The sequence below is a fragment of the Notamacropus eugenii genome, chromosome 1, assembly GCF_028372415.1.
Source record: "Notamacropus eugenii isolate mMacEug1 chromosome 1, mMacEug1.pri_v2, whole genome shotgun sequence".
NCBI classification, from domain to species: Eukaryota; Metazoa; Chordata; class Mammalia; order Diprotodontia; family Macropodidae; genus Notamacropus; species Notamacropus eugenii.
Window position 1 is genome coordinate 443,516,120 of NC_092872.1, and position 27,774 is coordinate 443,543,893.

The 27,774-nt window shown below is 38.4% G+C and overlaps 1 protein-coding gene across 4 annotated transcripts in view; it reads left to right on the forward strand.

Moving 5' to 3' along the window:
• Positions 1-26,769, forward strand: part of MORN5 (MORN repeat containing 5) — a 56,350-nt gene extending 29,581 nt beyond the window's left edge. For 2 of the 4 annotated variants that reach the window (XM_072631835.1, XM_072631833.1), the window contains exons 5-6: positions 18,808-18,863; positions 26,562-26,769. In XM_072631835.1, coding sequence (XP_072487936.1) covers positions 18,808-18,857 — 50 coding nt within the window. In that variant the 3' untranslated portion in view covers positions 18,858-18,863; positions 26,562-26,769. The remainder of the gene's footprint in view (positions 1-18,807; positions 18,864-26,561) is intronic. The other 2 variants (XM_072631834.1, XM_072631832.1) reach the window with 1 other exon arrangement.
• Positions 26,770-27,774: the final 1,005 nt, after the last annotated feature.

Consider the following 27,774-nt stretch of genomic DNA (forward strand, 5'->3'; position numbering starts at 1 on the left):
AGATATGTAGGCATATACTAAAAGTATCCTTAGGCAGTTTGCATAACAGGAAGGTAGCATGAACTGTAAAATATTTATTAAGTATCTACTATGTGCTAAGCCCTGGGGACTTGAATATAAAAGCAAAGGAAGTTCTGACCTTCAAAGAGCTAATATTCTAATAGGGGCGATTACCACAAATATTAGGAGCATGATCAGGAAGAAGTACTTTTGATTTACTTAGTTATGGAATGGTGGCTAGTCTGCTGTTGAGGCTGTCATAGAATAGGGAGTGAAAGGATGTATGTTTAGAGTATTCCTGAAACAGTGGGCCAGGTGAAGTGATCACTAATCAGAATAGCAAGGCCCCAGGGTGCAAGTTCCAGAGGTAAAAGGATTAAAATCTGGTCCCTGTGATTTTGGGAAAATGGATGGAAAATGGGGTTGTAACTCAAGAGTTCTATTTGTAGTCCTTGAGTTTCTTCTACCTGTAATCTTGGTAAAGTGACTTCCCCTGTCTGGGCCTCACCTCCCTCCTCCTTCAAATGAGGGTCTGCGGCTCAAGAATATTTAAGGTCCTGTCCATCTATGCCAGTTCATGTGTTATGTTGCCTGGCATCATAGTTATCTTCCCATGATAAATGCTCAATAATGTCTACAGTATTATAAAAAATGTTCTTTAATCTCATATTTCCCCATTTACCTGTAATTATACATCTAGGCCCTCTCCCATGTGTTTGGAGAATGTTTGAAAATAAATTACTTTGCATATTAGGACCAAGGAAAAACCACCTTTCAGATCTATGGATAAAGGAAGAGTCTGAACTAACTGAAAAAAAGAATAGAGAGAAACAGAGAAAATAAAATAGACAATTTTGATTTTATAACATTAATTTTTTTTGAATAAACAAATCTTATATAGCTAAGATGAGAAGAAAAACAATCAAATGGGGGAAATCTTCTTCATAATTTTTCTGATAAAGATCTTATTTCCAAGATATATAAAGACCTGATTCAAATTTATAAAAATATGAGCCATTCCCAATTGATAAATGGTTGAAGAAGATGAGCAGCCAGTTTTCTGAGGAGGAAATCCAAGCTATCTATAGCCATATGAAAAAATGTTTCAAAAAATAATAGAGGAAAGCAAATTAAAGTTCTGAAGTTCTAGCTTATACTCATCAGATTGGCAAAGTTGACAAAAAATAAAAATGACCAGTATTGGAGGGGCTATGAGGAAACAAGCACATTGATGCACTTGTCGGTTGAATTCTGAACTGGTCCAGTCATTCTGGAAAGCAATTTGGAACCATGCCTCAATGTTACTTAACTGTTCATAACCTTTGACCCAGTGTTATCACTACCAGGCTTATACCCACAAAGAATTCAAAGGAGGAAAAAGTCTCTTATGTACAAAAATAGTTATAGCTACTTTTTTGTGTGGTGGCGAAGAACTGGAAATTAAGGGGGTCCACATCAATTAGGGAATGCCTGGACAAATTATATTATATATGAATGTGATGGAATACTATTGGGATATAAAAAATGATAATGGGAACAGTTTCAGAGAAACCTGAGAAGACTTGAATGAATTGAAACAGAGTAAAATGAGCAAAACCAGGAAAATAATTTATATTATAATAACAACATCATAAAAACAAACAATTTTGAAAGACTCAAGAATTCTGGCCAATTTGGTGATCAACCATAATTCTAGAGGAGTGATGATGAAGAATGCTACCTACCTTCTGACAGAGAGGTGATGGGCTAAATATGCAGAATGAGACATATTTTCAGACACAGCCAATATAGGAATTTGCTTTATTTGACTATGAATATTTGGTTACAATAATTTTGAGTTCCTCTTCTTTAAGAATGAGAGTAGGTATAGAAGGGAGAAAAAAAATGAATGCTTATTAATTGAGAAAAGAGAAAATGAAGGGTTTTGAGGGGCAGAAAATATAATTTGGTATGGTAGACCTCCCTGTTGCTACTGGAATGTTGCATGGTAAAGGATGTGCTACTACACCCCAAATTGGCAAAAAATCTTGCACTTGTGACTCAGCTTCCTACTGTTAACTATAATTGAAGCATAAGCATTATTAAGTCCCAGAGAAATCATAAGATCTAGAGCTAAAGGGACCCCAGAGACCATCTGCTTCAGTCCCCTTATTTTACAAACAAAAAGACCAAAGTCCAGAAAGCAGAAGCACATTGCTAGCAAGTAGCAGAAACAGGATTCAAACCCAGATCCTGAGTCCAGATCCAGTTCTCTTTCTACACTATACCACAATGACATCATTAAAAGATACCATTTCTTTTGAAAGGATCGCTTAGAGACTGTGGACTGATGAGGCATTTGAAAAGATTTGAGGTAATTACCTTTAATATGGTGGTAAATCACAGGATTAACTCTTAACCCTTCTCTCTCTGATCTTTCACTCCTTAGATGAAGGATAAGTCAGACCAATCTTATAAGTTCATACATCTATCTTTTATGTAACTGTTTGCCTTAATCTTATGAGTTGTAGGGATCTGCAAAATAATTGTAGTAATTCTTACTCCCTCCTCCCCCCCATTAATGATACCAAGAAAAAGCCTCAGATGAAAGGCACATTATTAATATTCAAAGAATAAGCCCATATAACCATTTTAACATATACAGCTAACAATGGGCCAAATTGGCTTTGTGGAAGACAGAGAGCTGGCATCCCAAATTAGTTTGTGTAAAAGCAGAAATTCTTCCCCCAAAGGTCTCCAAACCATTCTCAAAGAATATCCTGATTATCAATAATGTCTTATAGCTTTATAGGAACATTACTGCCTTTGTTGTCTGAAATGCAGAATCAGCCACATCTGGCAAACGTCCTAGAGTGAAAAAGTCTTTCATTGAGTGTATAATTCCAAACAGTTAAATAGATAACACCAAATGGTAATCGCACCACTCTTCAAAATAACACCAACTTTACTTCAATCAGAAACAATACCTTTTGTGTCTTAAAAATATCTCCTGGTCCCTGATTATTTGAAGAGAGGATTTGTGCATGTTTGAACCTGTGGGTTCTGATGCAGAATTAAATTCAGCATACTGTTCTTCCATTGAAGTCCTCTTCCATTGTCTCATAGCATGCATGTATCCCTGAGTTCTTAAAAGCAATGTCACAAACTCTGACAAGTCCTACCAAGATGAAAAGGCTTTGAGGATGGCCTGGCAATGGTCTCCATGTCAGCCCTCTGAAAAGATGTCTAGTTAAGTATTGAGAGGCTTATCACTAGAAGTTAGTTTACCAGGGCTGCATTATTTTTTTTTCAGCACAGCAGTTCATAAAACCATATACTAGGGTGTAGACAGATTGCAATTAGCTTTGATTGAGGGACAAAAGACACTGGAAAAATCATAGGTCCTTTGATCAAGCTCTGGTCTTCCTTCTGAGCTCTAGTCCTATATCACAACTTCCTAGCTTTTCCCATAGGATATCTCATAGGCGAACTCAACATGTTCAAAATAGAACTTAATATCTTTCCATTCAGAGCCTCCCCTCTTCCTAACTTGCCTATTTTTTCAAAAGCTCCACCATCTTTCCAGTTCATCTTGGAGTCATCATTGACTCCTCTCTCTTCCTCCCCCCATGATATCCATTCAGTTGCCAAGTCTAGTCAGCTCTACCTTCATATCATCTCTTAAATCTGTACCCTTCTCTCCACTCATACAACCACCCTCCCCACCCCTCTTAATTGGTCTGCCTACCCCAAGTCACTCCCTTCTCTAAACCATATAACTGCCAAACGTATTCCAACAGAATTCTGACCATGGCATCCCCCTGGTCGTGAACCTCCAATGGTTCTCTCATTTCTAGGCTCAAAAGAAGAAAAAAAAAACCTCTCTGTCACTTAAAGCCCTTAACAGTCCTACTCTAACCTACCTTTCTGGGTTTAGTATATGCTACTCCCCTTCATATGACTTTTCAGCCAAACTGGCCTTTTGCTGTTCCTCACATGTACATTCTAATACCCATCTTTGTGTCTTTGTGCCTTTGCACATGCTGTACCGCATGCCTGGGATGTATTCCCATTTCACTCCTAGTGCTTAGAAACCCTGACTTACTTCAAAGCTCAGGTCAAGTGCTAGTTCCTACATAAAAGCTTTCCTGATTTCCCCATTTGCTAGTGTTCCACCCCAAGAAATTACATTGTATTCATTTTGTACATACATATATGTGCACTTATCTCCCCTGTAAGACAGAAGCTCATTGAGGAAAGGAACTGCTTAATTTTTGTCTCTTATCTATAATATGTAGCACAGTGCCTGACATATAGTATATGCTTAAATGCTTGTTGATTGCTTTATTAGCATCATATAATAATAGCTTTATATTTGGAAGAACCTTAGAAGTCATCTAGTTCATCCTCTTAAACTGAGCTTAAATGACTTGCCCAAGGTTATGAGAGAAATTATTTTTCTCTTATATTAATAACCAATTATTCAATTAGGATTAAGGTTTTTTTCTTTCTATTTCCTCATTCAGAAATCAGTCCCTGTAGGTTATTCAGTCAGTCTCTGAAGGACATTGCTGATAGATGAGATTGCCCGAATCTTCTGGACGTTTCTTGATCTTGAGTGGGGAGCCCACTCAATTGGAAGACCTTACAAATAGAACCCAATCTAGATGGATTCTTACCCTTAGGAAATAAGCCCCTGTCTTTGAAACCTTCCATTGGAATTTAGGGTGACCCAACTTATAAAGGGGAAAACCATCAAGAGTAGTCTGGGTAGAGATGGTAGAGACTGTCCAGATTGCTGGAGTCAACTGAGTCTCATGATCTGGGTAAATTCTCAGTAGGAGGAGTTGAAGCTTATTGCCCATTTCCTCACTAATATATCTACTTCCTCATTGATTATTAACTAATCAGAGTTGATTTCCACCCTTAGGTATACTCTCATATTCAAAGGCTTTTTAGGTATTCAGTGTTCTACAAGGGGTGTCTTTGGTTTCAGAGACTGCCACTGACCTCAATCTATTAATTATTTGCTAACCATAATTAATAAGTTGGTGATTAATTACCCAGAAATTACATCTCTCAGACTTTTTGTTCTTCCCAGTTACATAGAGAGTAAACAAGCAGAGTCTGGATTTGAACTCAGGTCCTCTAATGTTCTTTCCACTGACTTACATATAAGGGTGGCTAAGTGCCATTTTACAATTTGGCAGTAAGATAAAGAGGATAGAATATTTCATCTGAAGAGTAGTACTGTGCTTACTTCTGTGTGGATTATTGAATGGCAAAGCTTCCCTCCCTCTACTCTCCTCTATGAATGTCAAGTGTATCATGTAAAAGAATTCTCTCCCAGCTGGTGTGCTCATTAGACACCAGTATCCTTCTGCTTCTGATGTCAGCGAATTGAATAACTTGAGAAGAGGGTGAAAGCTAAATGGCTAGAAATTCCAACCAACCTCAGTTTTCTAGCCAAAAAGACCTGAAAGCCAAGTCTTCTGCAATGATAAACAGATTTCCAGTGCTGTAGGACTTTTGTATCCAAACAACTCTGGCAGTCCCCCTTCTCAACTGTCAATATATCTCAAATAAGAAATGTTTAACCTCATTCTTTTATTAGTAGCCCCACTCTTTTATGTATGTATAAGTGTATTCTGTTTCCTTTTTTTTCAAGATAGCCAGCAAGCATGTCTCATCCAGTAACACTGAGAATGCAAGAGCTGGAAGGGTCCTTAGAATATGCACAGTTACAGAATATTAATTCTATGGAATAGAATGTTAATTGGACATTACCTGGAAATTAACATGTATGACATAGAAAATGGAATGTTAGATATAGAAGGGACCTTGGAATATATTGTTAAAACATAGAACCAAAGAGTATTAGAGATGAAAGGACCTTAGAATCATATAGTCTAGGAGGTGAATTCAAGATGGCAGAGAAAAGGCAGGGATTTGCCTAAGCTCTTCCTCAAACTCCTTTAAATAATGCCACAAAACAAATTCTAGAGTGGCAGAATCCACAAAAAGATGGAATGAAACAATTACTTAGCCCAAGACAACTTAGAAGTTTTGCAGGAAAGGTCTGTTGCACCCAAGTAAGAGTTAAACACAGTCCAGCACAGGCCTTACCAACACAGACCCAGCAAACCAGGAGTAGACCTTGGGAGCAACTGAATCAGTGGCAGCTATGGTGGTTTCCTGACCTCTCAGCCCACAGACAGTAAGGGTATTGAACAAGTGATCAGAAGGAGATTACAGGAGTCTTTTTGCTGGCACTGAGGCAGAATTCTGTTGCTTTGCCCATACTTGGATCTGGATCACAGTCCTGGGTGGCAGCCCTGGGGCAAGGAGGAACACTGGCATAGCAGAGCTTGAGGCAGCATTGGAGAGAGAACGTTGCTCATAGTTCCAGGGCAGAAAAGAGTGCTTATGGTCACTCATAGACCAGAGCACAGGCCAGGAGAGGAGTAAACCTCTCTCGTTAGATTATACCATCTTGGAAGAACTGAAAACTTACAGGTCCCTAGAAGTATCTCTGAAAACAGCTACACAAAATCCCTGACACTTGGGACAGTATGCCCTCTACACCGGAAGCAGAGCCCTACCTTAACAAAGAATTAAAAAGTCAAATTATTGGCTGGTAAAATGAACAAACAGCAGGAAAAAAAACTCAGAATATAGAAACTTACTTTGGTAACAAGGACCTCAAAACATATACTCAGAAGAAGACAACAAAATCAAAGATTCTACATCCAAAACCTCCAAGAAAAATATGAATTGGTCTCAGGCCATGGAAGAACTAAAAAATGATTTTGAAAATCAAGTAAGAGAAGCAGAGGAAAAATTGGGAAGAGATATGAGAATGATGCAAGAAAATCATAAAAAATGAGGAGCAGTTTGTTAAAGGAGACACCAAAAAATACTTAAGAAAATAATATCTTATAAAATGGACTAGACCTAATGGCCAAAGTGGTCCAAAAAGTCAATGAGGAGAAGAATGTCTTAAAAAGAAGAACTGGTCAAATGGAAAAGGAAGCCAAAAAGCTCACTGAAGAAAATGATTTTTTTCAAAATTAGAATGGAGCAAATGGAATTTAATGACTTTATGAGAAATCAAGAAATTACAAAACAAAACAAAAAGAATGAAAAATAGAAGACAATATGGAATATCTCATTGGAAAAACAACTGTCCTGGAATAGATCCAGGAGAGATATTTTAAAAATAATTGGGCTACCAGAAAACCATGATCCAAAAAGAGCCTAGATATCATCTTTCAAGAAATTATCAAGGAAAACTACCCTAATATTCTAGGACCAGAGGGTAAAATAGAAATTGAAAGAATACACTAATTGCCTCCTGAAAGAGATCTCAAAAGGAAAACTTACAGGAATATTATTGCCAAATCCCAGAGTACCCAGGTCAAGGAGAAAATATGCAAGCAGTCAGAAAGAAACAATTCAAGTATTGTGAAAACACAATCAGGATAACATAAGATTTAGCAGCTCCTGCATCAAGGGATCAGAAGGCTTGGAATATGATATTCCAGAGGTCAGAGGAGCTAGGATTAAAACCAAGAATCACCTACCCAGCAAAACTGAGTGTAATCAATGATGGGGAAAAATTGACATTCAGTGGCATCGCAGAATATAAATGTATTCTTGAGAAAGAAACAAGAGCTAAAGAGAAAATTTGACTTTCAAATAAGAGACTAAAGAGAAACATGAAAAGGTAAAACAGGAAAGAGAAATCATAAGGTACTTACTAATGTTGAACTGTTTACATTCCTATGTGGAAAGATGTAACTCAAGAGACCTTTCTCATTATTAGGATAGTTGGAGGGGAATATGTATAGACAGAGGGCACAGGGTGAGTTGATTATGAAGGAATTATATTTAAAAATAAAATTAAGGGGTGAGAGAGGAATGTACTGAGAGAAGGAAAAAAGGAGGGATAAAATGGAGTAAATTATCTCACATAAAAGAGACAAGTTACAGTGAAGGGAAAGGGAGGGTGAGAAGGAATAAGTGAACCTTACTCTCATTGGATTTGATTTAAGAAGGGAATAACATAAACCCTCAACTGGGTATGGAAATCTATCTTACCCTGCAGGAAAGTAAGGGGGAAAGCAGTGGGAGGGTGACAGAAGGGAAGGCATAATGGGGGAGGGAGTAGTCAGAAGCAAATACTTTTGAGGAGGGACAGGGTCAAAGGAGAGACTAGAATAAACAGGCGGCAGGATGGGATGGAAGGAAGTATAGTTTGTCTTTCACAACATGACTATTATGGAAGTGTTTTGCATGATTTTACATGTATAACCTATATGAAAGTGCTTACCCTCTCAATGAGGGTGGGTGGGGAAGGAGGACAGAATTTAGAACTCAAAAGTTTTTAAAATGAATAATAAAAATTGTTTTTACATGCAACTGACATGATGTAAGACACACAGGCAATGGGGTATAGAAATATATCTTACCATACAGAAAAATAGAAGGGGAAAGGGATAAGAGAAAGGGAGAGGGATAGAAGTGAGGACAGATGGAGGAAGGGGTAGTCAAAATGCACACATTCTTGGAGTGGAGGGAGGGGAGTAGTGGGAAGAAAATTTGGATCTCAAAATCTTGTGAAAGTGAATGTTGAAAACTAAAAATAAATCATTTAAAGAAAAAAAAAGAAATTATCAAAGAAAACTGCCCTGATATTCTAGAACCAGAGGGTAAAATAGAAATTAAAAGAATCCACAGATCACCTCCTGAAAGAGATCCCAAAATGAAAATTCCCAGCAATATTATAGCCAAATTCCAGAGCTTCCAAGTCAAGGAGAAAATATTGCAAGTAACCAAAAAGAAACAATTCAAATTTTGTGGAGCCATGGTTAGGATCACACAATATTTAGCAGTTTCTATATGAAAGGATTGGACAGCTTGGAATATATAATCTGAAAGGCAAAAACTAGACATAACAACCAAGAATCACCTAGCCAGCAAAACTGAGTATAATCCATTGGGGGTAGGTTGAGGGTGGGGGAAGAATATTAAGTGAAATAGAAGATTTGCAAGCATTCCTGATGAAAAGATCAGTGCTGAATAGAAAACTTGACTTTCACATACAAGACTCAAGAGAAGTATAAAAAGGTAAACAGGAAAGAGAAATCAGAAGGGATTCAATAAGGTTAAACTACATGAGAAAATGATAGTTGTAACTCCTAAAATTTTTCTCATTATTAGACCAGCTAGGAGTACATATTGACAGAGGTAATGGGTATGATTTAGGTATAGTGGGATGATTATCTAAAAAAAAAACAAAATTAAGGGGTGAGAAAGAAGAATGCACTAGGAGAAGGGGAAAGGGAGAAATAGAATGGGATAAATTATCTGACATAAAAAATACATGAAAGAGCTTTTATAGTGGAGGGGAAGATGGAGGAGGAGGTGGGGGGAGGAAGACATGAACTTTACTCTCATCAGAATTGGCTCAAAGAGGGAATAACACTCACATTCAGTTGTGTGTAAAAATCTCTTACCATCCATGTTACAATACAAGGGGTTAAGAGAAAGGGGAGGTGGGGCTGATGGAAAGAAGCGTAGATTGTGAGAGGCAAGAGTCAGAAGCAAAACACTTTTGAGAATGGACAGGGTGAAAGGAGAGAGAGTAGGATAAATGGGGGAAATAGGATGGAGGGAAATATATAGTAATCATTACAATGAAAAAAAATTTACAAGTTTCTCAAAGACCTCATTTTTCAAATATATATAAAACTGAATCAAATTTATAGAAATAAGATCCATTCATCAATTTATAAATCGTCAAAGGATATGAACAGGCAGTTTTCAGACAAAGTAATCAAAGCTGTCTATAGTCTTATGAAAAAAATCTAAATCACTATTGGTAAGAAAAATGCAAATGAAAACAACTCTGAGCTATCATGACACACCTTTTAAATTGGCTAATGTGACAGAAAAGGAAAATGACAAATACTAGAGGGGATGTGGGAAAATTAAAACACTAATTCACTGTTGGTGAGGTTGTATACTGATTCAACCATTGGAGAGCAATTTGGAACTGTGCCCAGAGAGCTATAAATCCTGGCATATGCTTTGACCAAGCAATACCACTACTAGATCTGTATCCCAAGGAGATAAAAAACAAAAATGAAATGAACTTATGTGTGCAAAAATATTTGTAGTAGCTCTTTTAGTGGTGGCAAAGAATTAGAAACTGAGGGGATGTTCATTGATTGGGGAATGGCTGAACAAGTTGTCGTATGTGATTGTGTTGGGATATTATTGTGCTTTAAGAAATGATGAACAACGTGGAAAAAACATGGAAAGATTTACATGAACTGATGCACAATGAAATATAAAATGAAAGAGGAGAGCATTGTACACAGTAACAGCAATATTGTATGATGATCTACTGTGAATAACTTAGCTATTCTGAGCAATACAAGGCAATTCTGAAGGACTTATAATAAAAGGTGTTGTCTATCTCCAGAGAAAGAACTGGTAGAGCCTGAATGTATATTGAAAATACTTTTTCTTTACTTTCTTTATTTTTCTTGGGTTTTCTTTTGTCAGTGTTTTCTTTCACAGTATGACTTACATGGCAATGTGTTTTGCATGACTGCACGTGTGTAACTGTCAAGTTGCTTGTCTTCTCAATGAGGAGGAGGGGAGAGAGGGAGAGAAAGAATTTGAAACTCCAAATATGAAAAAAGAATGTTAAAATTGTACGAATGCTTGGAGGAAAAATAAGATATTAAATTAAAAAAAGAATGATATAGTCTACTTCACACATATTACATGTAATGGATGACCTATCTCCATAACTCTGGGGTTACAAAGATCAGGTTCAGTTGTAAGGAGTTATTATAAATCATTCTTAGACTTATACCTCTACCAAGGATTTCTCCTAGAAATAATCAAAATATGATTGAGGTCTAGGTCTTTTCAGAAAAAAGGTAATGGACCCTACTATTCCTTGTAAACACTAAGGTAAAACGATTCATTGACTACATAACAGTAACAATATTTCACCTCAAAGAATGTGATACACAAAAAGTTTATGCTCAAGACTATGAACAGATAAAAGACTCATTCCTTCCCCATGGACCTCAATCTTCCACTGGAACTTGGACTTATAGTGTTGCTAATTCCTCAAAGGGGAAATTATTTTGCTTCACTAGAAATCAACTTTTTTCCCCTAGGCATGAGCAATCCAGGTAATTTACAGAACTAGTCAAGGTCAAGGTCTAGATTTGTTCCTCATTGTCATATCTCTGTCCCTTACTGCTTCTGCCCTTAACTGGTCCAGTAACTCCTTCTAGTCTCTCCAGGAGTCTTGGTTCTCAAATTCCTCCACTTGTCCAGGAATTTGTATTGTTGCTCTGTCAGTGCCTCTGACCTCAGATATCTCTCTGGCAGAACCAAGAATAGTCTAGGTCTCTCACTTCCTGCTTCAGTGCCCTTCCCACTCTACTGTGAATTCATGGAATATATAGGTTAACTCAGCCACGTTAGTGATCTACAACAGATTATTGTGCATCTCATCTAAGAACCAGCCCAGCTAAATTTGGAGAAGCTCATCCATCACACTGTCTACAGAGTGATGGATTTGTCAGCTCTTGTAACACATAAAGATGTTACTGCTGAGGGGTTGTGGGGTTTTGCCCTCTGACAGTGAAAGGTGTACCCACACCAATAATAATCACAGCTTCTTGAAATACTCAGGCAAGAAAGATTTAAATTATTTCGTTCACTTTCTAATGGGCTATTCAAAGAGCAAAATGTTCAAATGAAAACTGACTACTAACTGGTGTTTTCATCATTGGTTTTAACATGTTAGGGAACTTAATTTTAAGTCCATTGGATTGGAAATTTTATAGCAGAGATAAATTGACTGAATAAATTTATATAGTAATTACAGTGTAAGCTCCAGGTTACTGCTGCTCTATCCCAATAATGGAGAAACACAGGATACTTAAATCCCACACATAATGGACGTTCCCAGAAAGTTTCTGGAAGTGCATTCCAACCTATACAGGTCTCACCTTTGATATCATTGGTCACTGATACTGCATTTTAATTCCATGATTACTGTGCACCAATCACATGGCTTATGAGCTGGCCTATTAGCAGCCTGCATTCAGACTATTTGGAAGAGTTCTATCCTTTTAGGCACTCACCAGCATATTCCTTTATTAAGTTCACCTAGAACACTGTGCTAGTGGACAGAGGAGGTACAGAAATAAACAAGAGTTGATCTCTGACCTCAAAGAGCTTACAATTAGTGTGCATATGTGTACCTGTGTGAGTGTGCATATGAGAGACAGACAGAGAAACAGAAACAGGAAGGGGGAAGTATGGGAGTCTGACCCATAAAATAACTATAATGTAAAATAGAACCTGATAAGTGCATAAGAAAAATGAAAATTAAGTGAGAGAGTGAGGGAGGTCTGAGGAAGGACAGATTATTTCTGTGGGGGAAGTTTTTCTGGAAGAGGTGCCATTTCAGTTGGCCTTTGGTAAGATACAAAGAAAAGAGAGAAAGGGGCAAAGAATTTCAGATAAAAGGAACTGAATGAACAAAGACAAATAAGAGAGAAAACACTGGATGGTAAACAAGAGAAATGGTACCATTGACAGAAGTAAGTATACTGGGAAAGGGGTAGCTGATCTGAGAGCAAGTTGATGAGTTTGTTCCTAGACAGAATTGGAGATTCATATAATGGTAGTGCTAGAAGGGATCTTAGAGACCATCTTGAGAATCACAGAATCATCTAGTTCTATATTCTCATTTTATAAAGAAGAAAACAAACCCAGAGAAGGGGAATACTTGCCTAAGGTCATATGGTAGGTTAGTGACTTAGCCAGGACCAGGACGCAAGTTTCTTGAATCCAAAATTATTGTTTCTTTCATTACACCACAACCCCTCTGGGCAGCCAGAGACATTTTCACAATCTCTTGTTTATATAATGATTATCCTTTTATATAATGACTATCCTTTAAGATGACAGGTCCACTTCACCTGAGGGTCAAACTTTCAAGGAAGATCTTTCTCAGTGACTTCCTTTTGAACTCTAGTTCTCAGTATGGAGAAGGGCAGAATAAACACACTGGCATTGCCATCTGCTCTAAAAAAAATGTTCCCTTTTCTTGGCCGACTGCAAACGCCCTAAATGCAAACTGAGTGGGATCACTGGGGATGGCAATTGTCCAAAATACTGGAATGCAATAGGACTAATGATGAAGAAGATAAGCCAAATGCTTTCCAAAAACACAGGAACCTTTACCCATTAGTACAAAAGGCAACGCCTAGAAATCTCATTTACTTCTTTGGGGGAGAAAAAGACTTTGAACTCTCCTCCACAGTAGTTTAGGCCTGTGGCCAACACATGTAGTCATCAATATTAGAATAATCAAATCATAAAATGTTAGAGCTACAAAAGACCTCTCATGTTTTCTTCTGGGGGCAAGTCACTTGACTGCCATTGGCCACAGTTTCCTCATCTGTAAAATGTAAGGCTTGGACTAGGTTATCTCTGAGGTCCCTTTCAACATCATGATTTTATAAAGCAGAAAGTACTGGAAGGACCTTTAATTGGAACATGGAATTTGAGAAAACTGAATGCAAGAGCTAGACCCTAGAGAAAATCTAGTCCACCCTGCTTCCTTTTGTTTGTTTGTTTGTTTGTTTGTTTAGCATAAACTGAGACCCAAGAAAGGAAAGAAGCTTTCCCAAGTTCACACGGGTAGTAATTTCCAGAGTCAGAATTTGAACTCAAGTCTTGACTTCCAGATCAGGGCTCTGTATCATTGACTAATCCAAATCAGCTCTGATTTCTTCAAAAAGATCTTCAAATACTCCCAGGCTTTTCTTGGTATTTAGGATTTAAAGCTGGAAGAGACCTCAAAGATCATTTACTCGAATTCCCCTATTTGACAGATGAAACTGGTGTAGAGGTGTAGAGAGGTTAGATGACTTGTATGAAGACAAACGGAAAACAGTGGAGCCAAAATTTGAACTCGGATCTGCTGATTCTAAATCTAGAGCTCTTGCCATCATACCACAGCTGCTCTTGTGAGATGTAAGAGGGCAGGAGGGAAGGGATGTGATTGGCTCAAAGTTTCTAAGAGTCATCCATGTCAGTGGGCAGTTTAAAAAGAAATCAAAATAAGTTATAAACATCTGTACAGCTCTAAGATTCAAACTTTGCTTGACATCAGAGGAATCTGAGGGCATCCTCAAGAGCTATGCTGTGCTGGAGTACAAGGATATGACCATGCTTCTATGTGTGTACAAGAAACAGAGGAAAGAAGTTAGAATGACGGAGAAGAGATCCAGAGGGACAACTTTAGAGGCTGGGGCAGGGAGAGGCAGGAAAACATTTAGGCCTCCAGCCAAGTCTTGAAAGCATCCAAAACAGATGGTAGGAAGCATTCAGGAAGGGCTTTCAACCACCAGATAGGTTTATCGAAATGATGCCATCTTCCTCCCTTTGGGGTAGTGATATTTAAGGATCCCCTGCTTGGCAGCCTTTCACCCTGGCCTCAGCCTTCAATTTTCCCGTGGAAAAGGGGCCTCTTATTGAGATTCTGGGTATTCTAGTGGTTTTTTTGGTCATCTTGACTGGAAAGACGTTATAATTGCTCAAAAATTGAAATTGAATCACTAAAGGCAGAAATGGTGATCTTCACTGTCTTTTTTATGAATGGCTACTTGACTTCTCTCAGCCTCAGTTTCTTCATCTGTGAAATGGGAATATAAACACTTGCCCTACCTACTGCAGAGTTGTTATAAAAAGGCTTTACAAACCTCAAAGTGCTACAGAACTATGAAATGGTTGATGTATGGATATTTAGGAAAGGATAGTATTTTGGAGGTCTAGTCCAACCTCCTGTCCATTTTATAATGACTTTTCTCTAATCACATATGACAATGACCGTATAAGGAGAACAATCCAATGCATCTCTTTTGGGGGAATGTGGTACAATTTAGAGGATCTGGAGTCAAATCCTAGCTCTAGTGTTCACTCATGTGGCCATGAGCAAGTCACTTCAGTCCTCTTTACCTCAGCTTCCTTATCTGTAAAATGGGAGATTGTAAGAGGGGATCTCTAAGTTTTCTCCTGTCTCTAAATCCTATGATCCTATAATCTTACACTTTCAAAATAACAAGAGAGGGCCATATCTTCCAGAAACCATGTTTGGAATACTGTTACTAGAATGTGATATCCACATTTATTAGAATGGAAATTTCTAGGGAAAAGAGCACTTTGCTTTTCCTGTAGAATATGGAATAGGAGGAAATTGGGGCAGGAAATCTATTTCATTAGATTCCAGACCATGTCCTATTTCATCCTTGTGTTCTGGGCAACTTCCATAGTATATTGCATATAGTAAATAGTCAAGAAATCTTTATTGAATTGAATTTCTAGAGGTAGGGAAAAAAACCAATCTAATTTGCATTTAATTGAATCCCTAAACTTTTAAATAAATTATTTGATCAGGAAGTACCTCAGACATCATTTAGTCCAACCCTCTAGGAAAGTTAACTGACTTGTCTCAAAGTCTCTCTGGCATAGTTCAACCATCAACCATCATTTTCCTCGGTACTTTTCTTAGGCAAGTGGTAATGTTCACTCATGCAGACTAGTAAGAACAAATAATTACAATTCATATGAAATGGACAGTGTGACAATCCTGCCACTGGTTCATCTCTGTGCATTGCCTGTAATAAACTTGAAATTGACAAACCACTTAGCAAATTCATCCTTCTTTGCTCACATGCAGTAGTGGCATAAGATTGGGGAGAGGGTGGGAAATGGGGCTAGGTATCCTTAAACTACCAGAAAACAAATTTTCAGGTCCTTTCTAGCACCAGTGTAATTGATGTGATATTTACAAATGAGTCTTGTCTTTTGTTAAAGCACCCCTTAGGACATCTCAGTTCATTATAGTTCATGTTAAATCGTATCTCCCCATAGAATATGTATACCATTGAGGTCAAGGACTATCCATTTTTGGCTTTGTTCTTGGAAGGAATAGTTCTTAGAACTATTGAAGGCACTCAATATATTCTTATGGACTGAATTCCAAATACATTTATTAAGAGCCTCCTAAAAGCACTGTGCAAAGTATTGGATACACAAAGATAAAAAAGAAAACAGGAAATGTTTCTGCTTTCAAGGAACTTAAAGCTTAGTAAGAGTTGGGGAGGGAGGGAAGGCTGAACTTGTACATAAGAAACTATAATCCATGTTACAAAATGATTAAGTACACAGGCTCTAAGAGCCTCAGCTTTAAGGCTAGACTGGTTTGAATTGGGGGGTGTATATCCTTGAAAGTAAAACTGCCCCCCTTTTCAAATACTCTGTGATTCCTACTTTTCATGAATCTGATGAAACAAACTTTCAACTGGGTAAGAATTTGTGTAGTAAATGATTACAATTTTAAGAACTCACAAGTCAGTTACAGAATTTATCTGGCAATTACACATGATTTATTTTTGTGCTATATAAAGTTCTCATTATAATACTGGTTACAGAACTACAGATAAGGTAAAGATGTTTCCAGATGATTGTAACTTTCTTGATAAATTACCCTTTGTCTAGTCTAAGAGATGACTGATACGGGGATATTTTGACTAAAATTCACTCAGACATTTCAGAATTGTCCTAATTGTTGTCCTTGTCTTAACAAAAGAATAATCTCTTGAAATTTCTGAGGCAGTATAGTACAGTAGGGAAAACACTGGATAATCAGAAGACCTGGGTTTTGCTCTCAGCTCTGCTGCTGTCTAGTGTGATCTTGTGCAAGTCCCTTTCCTTTTGTGGCCTTCGGTGTCCTCATCCTCAGTGTTTGAATTAGTATTTTTAAGGTCTAACATTACCTAATGAGGTTCAGCTCTGACTTTCTGTATTCTGTATTAGTACTCTATTTTCTAATGTCCCTACCAGCTCTAATATTTGATGTTCTAAGGCCCCTTTCAGTTCTAATAATTTATAATTCGTTGAATTCACATCTTAGAAGAAACAGATTCAGAGTCAAGATTCCTCCTATGATACCATGTTCTGGTATTTTGCTGTGAAATATATCCTGGATTTTAAAAGTCAGTCTATGTAGCAGAGTTCCAGGGATGCAGCTCATGTGCTGAAATATTCATTCATATTTGTCCACTTTGATGGATCTATTGTGATGGATACTTTCTTCACTGGTATACCTATACCATCTTATCCTGTGCACTTTTTATACTGTCCTTCTATAAATTCTCCACACAGAATTTACCCAATAAACTGGAGACCTTCTTCTGCTTCTTTTCTATGGGTACCAGTATAGCTAAGTACTGATGCCATTCACCTATTTTCCCAAATTCTCATTTCATAACTGGCTTACCTCTTTTTCCCAACATTCGTGTCCTTGATGGTATCTCTTTTACCATTTCTGAAGTCATTGTTGATGTTATGCTATCGTCTGCTTACACCCAATGTGCCCTTTAGGTCACCTATAATTCTGATTCTTCTTAGATTGTGATATTCTATAATTTGAATGTTTCTACCAAGTGAATATTAGTTGTTTTTTAACTGGATATTGGTTTAGGAAAAGTAAATTTGGGGGAAAATGTGGGGTTGAGAAGTTTGGGATTATTCAAGTGTTATAGAATATTTCAAATGTGACATACCCTTATCTCCTCAACTCTGAATCTACCTCATTTTGCTGAAGTAACATCATGTATTGAAAAAATCGTTTATTTTGGAGTCAGAGGACCTGGGTTCAAATCCCAGCTTTACATTATCTTAAGTAGATCATTTAACCTCTCAAACTCTTTCCTTTTTTGTAAAATGGACAATTCCAAATCATATGATTCTTGTCCTGTTCAATGCATTGTCGCTCTGTAGTATATGTCCAAAGCGTATGTGCTGATGACCTCACTTAAGTAGCTGCCCATCTAACTGCATGATATAATTTGGGAAATTATGGATTCTTTACTTGTTTTTTTCTTCATGGATTGATAGACTAGTTAATGTCTTCAGTAACTGGATCTCATTGAGTGTCCTTGTATTTTGATGTTTGATGAAGTCAAAAACAACGTCAGCTGCAAACAGGAACATCTGGAGAACCTCACCTGTGTTATTTATGGTCACTGAATTTTTTGGGGGGAGGGCAGGGTGAGATGACTTGTAAATCCATAGGTCTAAGGAACCTATGCTTTCTACCAATGCATGTCAGCACCTACTTGTCTCAAGGTTGCCTGCAACCCTGAGCAGTTCAGTACCTGGTCACACACAGAGCCAGTGTGTGGCAGAAGTGGGACATGTATATAACCCTTCCTGACACCCAAGGCTGATTCTACATTCTTTGACCACACTGCCTCTCATGGTCAGTCATATATCTGCTAAAATTACCCTCTAAATGTTCAGTGTTTGACCTATCTACTTACCAAGAGTTAATTAAAGTTACCATGGGTATTTCCCTAAAGAAAAAAAAGGCAGGCTACTTTCATTTATTCACTCACACAATAAATATACTTTGACATCATGACCATATTATTAAATGCAGCCTGGTTGAGGAAGGTCAGCAAATCAACAAGTTTTTTAATATCGTCTTAGATCAAGTCATTCCATTCTATTCCTCCCATCCCTTTGTCTCATTAAAATACCAAATGTTCGAAGTGTAAGGGATTTTAGAATATAAAATATTAGACTATTGAATGTTAAAGATAGAAAGGAACACTAGAAATAGAACATCAGAACTTATAACAAAGAATGTTAGGGTAGAGACTATTGGAGTTGAAGAGGACCTTCACAATTGTCAGGTCTAATCCCGTTTTACAGATGTGAAGACTGAGGATAAGAGAAGAGAAGTGGCTTGCCTAATGTCATAAAACTAGGTAATGTGGGATGATGGACATTTTTGAAAGGAGAATCCTTGGGTCTGGGGTTTATGTTTTTTTTTAGGTAGCCAAAATATTTCATAAAATTTGTTAATTCCTAAATAGACCTTCTTCTCTAAAACAAATCTTGAAGTGTAAATATGTACTCCAACCTACCCTCATAGAGAAGCACAAAAGAGTCTCTGTCATAACTCATTCAATTAAACACTAGCCCTTTTAAGAATATCAGTATAACTCCAAAATATCTGTTTCATCTGCTCTTTCCTTTTCTTTCCAGCTCCCCCCACTATAGTTCAGTCCTTCATCACCTCTCACTTGAACTATTATGATCACCTCCTGACTGATTTCTTTGCCTCCTTCACTCTCCCCTTCTAAATGTGCTATACTTTCTACCAGATCAGTCTTCCTAATATACTATTCTACTTTTGTCATTGCCTTGTACAAAAATCTTCAATGCCCATTTCTTCCTCCAGAAGCTTTTCTGGAAATCCCCTCTGAAAGTGATTGCTCTCTTTTAATTTCGTAGGAAAATCATTGTATTCTAATTTGTTTTTATTTATTTCTGAATTGTCATATTCCTCTACTGCCTTATAAGCTCGTTGATTGAACTTTCTCAGAATTTGTTGTAATTATAATGCATATAGAAGGCATTGAGTATTAATGCATGATTGTACGGATATGTCATAGAGATGAAAGAGACCCTAGATATCATGAGTCCAACTCCCTTAATGTGCAGATTAGAAAACTGAGGCTCAGAGAGATGAAGGAACTGTCAGAATTCATACCCAGGCCTTATGACTTTAGATACAAGTATATTCTTTCCCTCTATACCAAACCACTTCAGATTTTAGCAAATATTTTAGATTCTGAGACAGGTCTTTCTTTTTAAACAACATTTGGGGAAAAGATGAGAGCTTGTAGGAATCTGAAAGTATTCCCTTTGTATGAGTAAAGTATGCCCCTTGAGATCACCAAAAAGGGGGGAAAGCAAATAAACTTTAAGGGATAAATGCAGCACAAGAAAAATTGTTCTCCCTGTTCTCTGTACTGGGGGGGAAGAGCCATGCTCCCCTTAATTGTGCCCAGGGTAATAATTTACAATTGATTAAGCAGTTTGTATTTTTTTCAATCTCCTTTTTTCCCTCCATCTCCTCCTCCCCTCCCCCCATGGAAAATTACCCAAGAAGGTGAAGATGTGCTTAGACAATCATATTACCATATTCCAACAATCGCAATTTGCAAAATAATAATTACATCTCCCGCTATCTGGTAGCATTAATCAAACCGCCAGGTTTCATTCCATTTTAAATATTGATGAAATGTGATTTTCTAGCCTCACCCTGGTGTGGCAGGGTTATGGAAGCCGGCAGAGACTGACAAGGCGAGACGGATAGTGAGCAGGCAGCTGCTATAAAAGAGGACCGGCATCTGTGATTTAAATTGGTAGCTGCACAGTCAGGTAGAGTGTAAAAAGGGTAGTCAAGAGGCTGTTAAGTCCAATTACTAACAATCAGGGAGGGGTTTGAAGACTCGTTCAGTACAATAAACCCAGTTTGTCTTGTTTCAGAGGTTACTACTGAAGAGGTTGCAGCTGTACTGATTCGAATAGCCCTAAAACTATAGTACTGTAATTATCAACCAGTCTTCTTTTCGTGTGGCAAAAGTGTGTTTAACCAGAGTTTAACTCTTTGTGTTCTGACATGCCACTGCCTCCCCACACACCCAGCCATCCCCCAGGCCCAGGCAGCCAGGCCATCCCTCAGAGTTTCCAGTTTTGGTAAATCCTGAGGCACCCCCCTGCCCCAACCCCCAACCCCTCAGACATTAAGGGATCCCCAAGCACTTGAAGAATTGATATAAGACCCAGGGTTCTGAATGAGAAACTGAGGTACAAGGACTCTAGTCAATTACTCCAATTTCTCCAGGCCACATCAAAAAGAGCTAGAGGGTAGAAACAAAGCAGGGTGGAGCCTCCATTCTTAAGGATAAAGGGAAACCTGGCGTCCTTGGGTCTGTTACCTTTTCATGACTCAGAAGGTTAGCTCTTAGCAGATGGCAGTTTCATCCCTTGCCTGGCACCCAGGAAACCAAAGATACTCGGTGGAAAAATACCAAAGGCCAAGACTTCACAGCCACCACCACCCCCAACACTTTTAAGTGCATCTCTCATTCCCCCAAATTCCCTGTGTTCTTTGTTCTCTGAGTTTCACCAATTGATTGTCATTCCAAAAAAGCCAACCCTATCCTTGGCTTCCTAAATAGAACTGAGGCAGCATGATAAATGGGTACGACACTGGACCCAGAGTCTGAAAGAGCTGAGTTCAAATTCTTGCTCAGATACTTACTAGCTAAATGATCCTGGGCAAGTCACTTAACTACTCTCCACATGGGTTTCCTCAAATCTCAAAGGGAGGTCTTGGCAATGATGGCCTCTTAAGGCTCTTTCCAGCTCTAAAATCTATGGATTTAATCTTAATGGCTAGTGTCCAAGGTGCAGGAGTCAGCAGTCCTGCCACCCCCTGCTCAGGTCAGATGACTTCTGGAGTCTTCTATTCTAGATTCCAGCTAGACTGGATTCCTTTCTGGCTCATATACATGACTGGTCTCTCTTAGGACTCTATGCCTTATCTCACACTATGCTGAAATGTCTTCCCTCTGCCTTTTTGCTGTTAAATGCTAACTCAAATGCCATCTCCTCCAAGAAGCCTCCCCTCATCATCCAGTGGATAATAACCTTTCTCCTGAGACTTGCCACGTAATATTCTGAATTATAACTGTGTTGGTGTCATCTCTTCTTGTCTGGGGAGCATCTTATCTAAACATTGAGTCTTCCCCACCCACAATGAATCTCTCGCACACAATGAATACTTAATAATATTTGTTGTAATCAGGTCCAGTTGTGGACACCATATTTTAGGAAAGACACTGAGAAGCTGGACAATGTTCAGAGGAGAATGACCAACACCATGAAGGGATGTAAAACAAAGCCAAGCTAGAATCAAGGACTTGTGGAAGAAATAACTAGAAATAGCTGGTTTGACCTAGAGAAGAGAAAATTTAGGAAGAACATGGTCAGTTTGTAAGTATTTAAAAAACCATCAAGCCAAATAGGGATTAAGCTTGTTCTGCTTAGTCCCAAAAGGCAGAACTGGAGCACTGGGTGGTCCTATTTACCTTGAGCACAATGAAAGGGAACATGGCTCTTCTCCTCCCCCTTACTCCCCTCCTCACCCACAAGAGGATTTTGAAAACAATTTCTGTCTTGTTGAAATGGCTTTCCATGTAAAAGAATTCTTTTGTGAAGCCTTTTGTAAAGTGAAAACCCAGCCTTTAATTTATCTTTTATATTATAGTGGATTTTCCTATACAGGCTGTCCCCAACTAACAAACTTAGTTCCAAAAAGTTTGTTTGTGAGTCAATTGTTTGGAATGTGTAACACATTTTTTCCCATGGAAGTAATGTTACAAATGATGGTTAGGTTCCCAGGCCAGCCCACCAAAGCCTATGGAGCTGAACTATAGTGCTCCTAGTCCAGACTGCAGATTGAACCCTGAGACTGGGCAGGAGGCCATGTGGCACAGGATGGGGAAAGAAGAATAACTCAGCATCTTCTCTATGATGATAGTCTCAGTGTCACCTGGGACTCTGAGGGGTTAAGTGACTTCCCCAGTGTCACACAGTCAATATGTCAGAAACGGGACTTGAACTGGGGTCTTCCTGACCCTGAGGCCAGCTTACCATCTGCTATATGCTGCTGCTCAACAATAATAGAAATGGTCAAGTCATATGCATTCATGAAGCACATACTATGTGTCAGAGGCTGTGCTAATAAGTGCTGGTCAGCAACAACTCATTTCTGTAGTGTGATATTACTTACAAAAATGCTTTTCCCACAACATACCTGTGAGATAGGTTGTGAAAATAATAGTGTCTTCATTTTGAAGATAAAGAAATTGAGATTCAAAGAGAAGAAAGTACTTACCCAAGCCCATGTAGAGGCAATATTGGAGCTAGGAGGCAACTCTAGTTGATAAGCCACTGGATTTGGAGTAAAGAAAATCTATATTTAAATCCAGTCTCAGACACTTACTATCTGTGTGACCGAACCTCACTGTGACTCAGTTTCTTCAGCTATAAAATGAAGAGTATGATGATAACGATAATTGATTGGTGGCCTCTTTGGCCCCTTTCAGTTCTAAATCTTTAATGCTGATTTTGTTATCAGACTCTTGATCCTCTGCTTTTACCACTACACAAAGGTACTTAATTCCTATTCTTTCTTTCTCTCTCTCTCTCTCTCTCTCTCTCTCTCTCTCTCTCTCTCTCTCTCTCTCTGTCTCTCTCTCTGTCTCTCTCTATCTCTTTCTCTCTCCCCTCCCCCTTTATTTGGTAGAGAACCAGCCATCAGCAAAATTTTGAAATTTTGTGTGGGATCTTTGGCCACTTCTCATTTCCCTTTCTAATTCCCTCCCCAGTTTCCTGTGTTGGTATTCTTGGGTTCCCACTGCCCTCATGCTTCCCTGAGCACCCAATGGGAACAGTGCACCTTGGTCTGCCCTACACTAAAATGGCCCATGTGCCAAACTCATCTACCTCTACTTCCAACATTTAAAGCTTCCATTCCCACCTTTACTAGTTCTCAGATTTTAGCAGGAAAAAAATGATTAGACCAATTTACACAAGCTTGAGTGAGAATCCTTTAAACTTTCAGAAGACTCTTTAATTCAAGTGACTCTCTAATAGAACAAAGCACAGCAATGTAAAAAGTCTTGTTGGTTTTTGTCTGAAGGAAACATTACCACCAGCAAGCTATATGCTGTCTCTGAAATACCATTGGCTCATCGTGAGGCTTATAGCTATGAAATATCCACCATGCCCAGAAGCACAGAGCTCTCCTATAAGCAAGCATCCTAAATCCTAGGACTACAGTAGGATTGGCCCAAGCTACATCGAGAAAGATTCAATCCTACTCTCTTTCACATGACTCTGGACTAGAAGAAATGACATTTGCACAGTATAATCCAACTGACTTGGTTTGTTGTGACTTATTCTGCCTAGGAGGCAAGGGTCTAAGAAGAGCCTTGAAGGACTCTTGGTTGGGGAAGAGCAAAACAAATTGTGAAATGTGAATGTAATGGATTGTTACTACACTGTAAGAAAAGACAAATATGATGAGTGCAGAGAAGCATGGGAAGACGTGAGAACTGATAAAGTAAGCAGGACAAGGAAAACAATATACACAATGACTTGTTCAGTTATTTCAATCATGTCTGACTCTTAGTTACTCCATTGGGGGTTTTCTTGGCAACAACAATGGAGTGGTTTACCATTTCCTTCTCCAACTCATTTTGCAGATGAGGATACTGAGGCAAACACTGTTCACTGACTTGCACAGGATCACACAACTAGTCTGAGGTCATATTTGAACGCAGCAAAATGAGTCTTCCTGACTCCAGACCCAGCACTCTACACATTATGCCACCTTTCTGTCCCACACAATGACTGAAGCAATGTAAATAGAAAGAACAAAAAATAATAAGAATAAAGCTGTGTGGTGTTTTACAAAAATGATCAAACTTGTTCCCAAAGAAAAAATGAGAAAATAGACCTCCCTCCTTTCTTTTCAGAGGCAGAGAATTGTGGGTATGGAACATTGCATAAAATGTCAGACTTGGTTCGTGCACTGGTTAGTTCTACTGACTTTTTCCTTTTTTATTTCTTTGTGACAAGGAATGGCTTTCTGGGTAGAAGAGGAATATATTCAGAAACAAAGTTGATGTAAAAATAAGAGCAACCAATAATTTTCTTGAAAAACAAAGGAGCATCTTTGAGGGTGAGGGGCACATAGCTCTCCTTCTGTCCTCTCACAGGGCCCTTTTCTTCTTTCGCCTGTACTTCTCTAACAGTCTCCTAAATGCTCTTTCTTTTTCCAGTCTTCACTCTCTCCAATCCCCATTAACATCACTGGTCTGAGTACTCTTTCTAAAATGCTCAGGTGTCATCATGCCATCCTTTATTTAATGATGTCCTTTGCAAATATCCTAGTTGATTGATGGATTGATTGATTCCAAAATCTGGTTCCAACCTCTTTTTATAGCTTTATGTGCCAGGGACTGTTCTAGGCGCTGGCAATGCAAATACAAAAGGGAAACAGTCCCTGCACTCAAGCAGTGTTTATATTCTATAGTGAGTCAAACCAGTTGATTCATTATTCCCTGATCTCATGGCCCATCTCTGCGCCTCTCTTTGTGCACACATTCATGCCTGGAAGAACAGGCTCTGCCCCTCCCCCATTCCCCACTTTCAGGGCCCAGCTCATATGCCACCTTCTCCACCAAATCCTCACTGATTCCTCCCAGATGTGTTCTTTCCCTTCCAAATCTGTCATACTCTGGTTGAACCCCTCCCAATGCACATATCAACTTGTGCTATAATTATTTGTGTATTTATCTTATCTCCTCCTCCTTACCCCATACTAGTGTCCTTGAAGTCATTTTAGGAGTCCTTTTTCAACCTAACATAGTTCCCTCCCCCACATAAACATTTAATAAATGTTTATAAGAATTCATTGAATTCTAAAGAATAGGAAGTTATTTCTCTAAAGCAAGGTGTCTTAACCTGGTGTCTTGAATTTAAAAAGAATATTTTGATAACTGTATTCCAGTAGAATTGTTTCACTTTGCAATCCTATGTATTTTGTTTTATGCATTTAAAAACCTTATTCTGAGAAGGGGTCCATAGGTTTCAACAGACTGCTCAAGAGGTTCATGACTTAGAAAAGGTGAAGAAAGGAAATTCTTGCCCTAAACATTCACCTCCCTATGTTCTTCCATATATGTCAGGATCAGTTATTTTTGGGACCAGCGACAGGCAATTTTGAGAGAACATTTATTATAAGATTCTTTTACCATTTGTGGGGAATGTGTGTGAGAAAGAGAAGTCTCAAAATACTCTTTACTTATGGCTAATAAGATTTCCTAACTGAGAGTAGCCCATGAACTGAGTAATTGTGATGAGCTACAAGGTTCTATAAGGCTTCTCTTTTTCTTTTTTCCCCAGAAAGAGAAATTCCCTAACTATGGGGGAAAAAATAAGCAAATATCTTCTTCCATTATTTCAGAGGTTCTGTACCTGAAATAGAGAATCACTGGGATTCATTGAGATTTAAAGTGCTATAGCTTCAGTACCAGCTCCTTGAAGAGATTAGCCTTTACTGGAGGCTTCTGCATTATTTCAGGAATATGACCCAGAGGAGGGCTAAATGTTTTTGAACACCTTGCAGCTCCCAGTGTTCTGCAATGGACATTGTTTTATCCTATGACGTGACTGGCATCTAGTGTAGATTAGGATATTCCCTCATATTAGGGATAAAACCTTGAAAAGGGCTAATGTCTTTTTTTCTAAACTCCTCATGCTTAAAGGAAATAATTGAAGAGTGGATTAGTCTCTACAAATGGTTCTAAACAACCCTTCTTCTTCATTTATTAAAAAAAAAATCAACCTCTATTAGACCACACAGGGCAGTTTTGGGAATCAGTGGCCTGGGCCACTGAACACAACAAAATTAGCTGACCTCTAAGGGGACTGGCTTATCTTTTTCCACAGACAAAACATGGAGGGCCCAAGATGGGAAAGTCTTTGTAGGAGACAGCCTTCTCCATACCCTTGTGATAAAAATTCCTTTTCTTTTGCAGATGATGATGAACATGAATGGATTATCCGCACCTGTCGGAAAGGCTGGGATGAGTTTATTGGCCATAAGGCTAAACTCTGATCAGCCTTACTACTTCTGGAATCGATGGATACAGTTCTTAAGGTTGATTGTCTTTCTAATAGGAAATATTAATGGTTGATTTGTTTGCCTGTTTTAAGTAGAAATAAAGGCCTTTGGGGTTCACTGCATCTGAGGTTTTCCTCATGTAGAAGGGTCTTGCTTGTAGGGGGTGGGGTAGTATTATTGGGGCCAGATACTCACTTCCCAAAGATCAGTCCCTTTGTTTTTACCCTATAATGGCAAATGATCATCTCTCTCTTTCAAAATTCAAAGCATGGTCAGTCATGCTTGATAACCTAACTGCAATTCTATAAAACGACTTTTTTGGGTCATATACATAAAGGAGCATTATAAACTGAGAGGGGGAAGGTCTTTATTCAAGCAGTGGCTCTTTCACTTGCTAGTAGTGTGAAATTGAGCATACTGCTTAACTTCTCTGATGTTATCTACAACATAGGGGTAACAATACTTTGTTAGGGATAATGATTCTTTCCCTTTTGGAGTTATTAGGAGGATCAAATGGGATGACCTAAGTAAAACGTGTCATGAAAACTACATCTTTTATTATTATCATCATACCAGTTCAGTGCACTAGCATTTATTAAATACCTGTTTGACCATAATGGAACTGGGTGCCTTGAGGTTCTCCAGTCTGTGACCATTGATCAGAATAAAATTAACTGAGTTGTAATAGGACTGGTGCACACTCTAGTGTGCTAAATGCAAGGTATACAAAACTGAAAGGTGAAACAGTCCCTGCACTTAAGGAGCTTATGTTCTGGTGGAGGGTGGGGCTGAGGACTGTTTAATACAAAAGTATGGCTCGTGCAATCCTCTTAGAATAGTGTCAGAAATGATAATACTCTGAATGAGCCAAATGGGTTGTCCAAAATTCTGTGCAAAGTCCAAGTGGAATAGAAATTCTCTATTAATGATGGGATTCTCCAGATGTTCCTATTTGTAGGTAATATAGTATAAATTGTATTCAGGCCTGGAACACTAAGGGACTTCCCAAATGAAATCAGGGGTAGTCAGACACCGTGGAAAGACAAAGTGGATGAGAAATACACATTGCTTAGAAATGATGTATAATTGGATTAGTATGTATGCATATAAAAATTTTTGGACAGGTG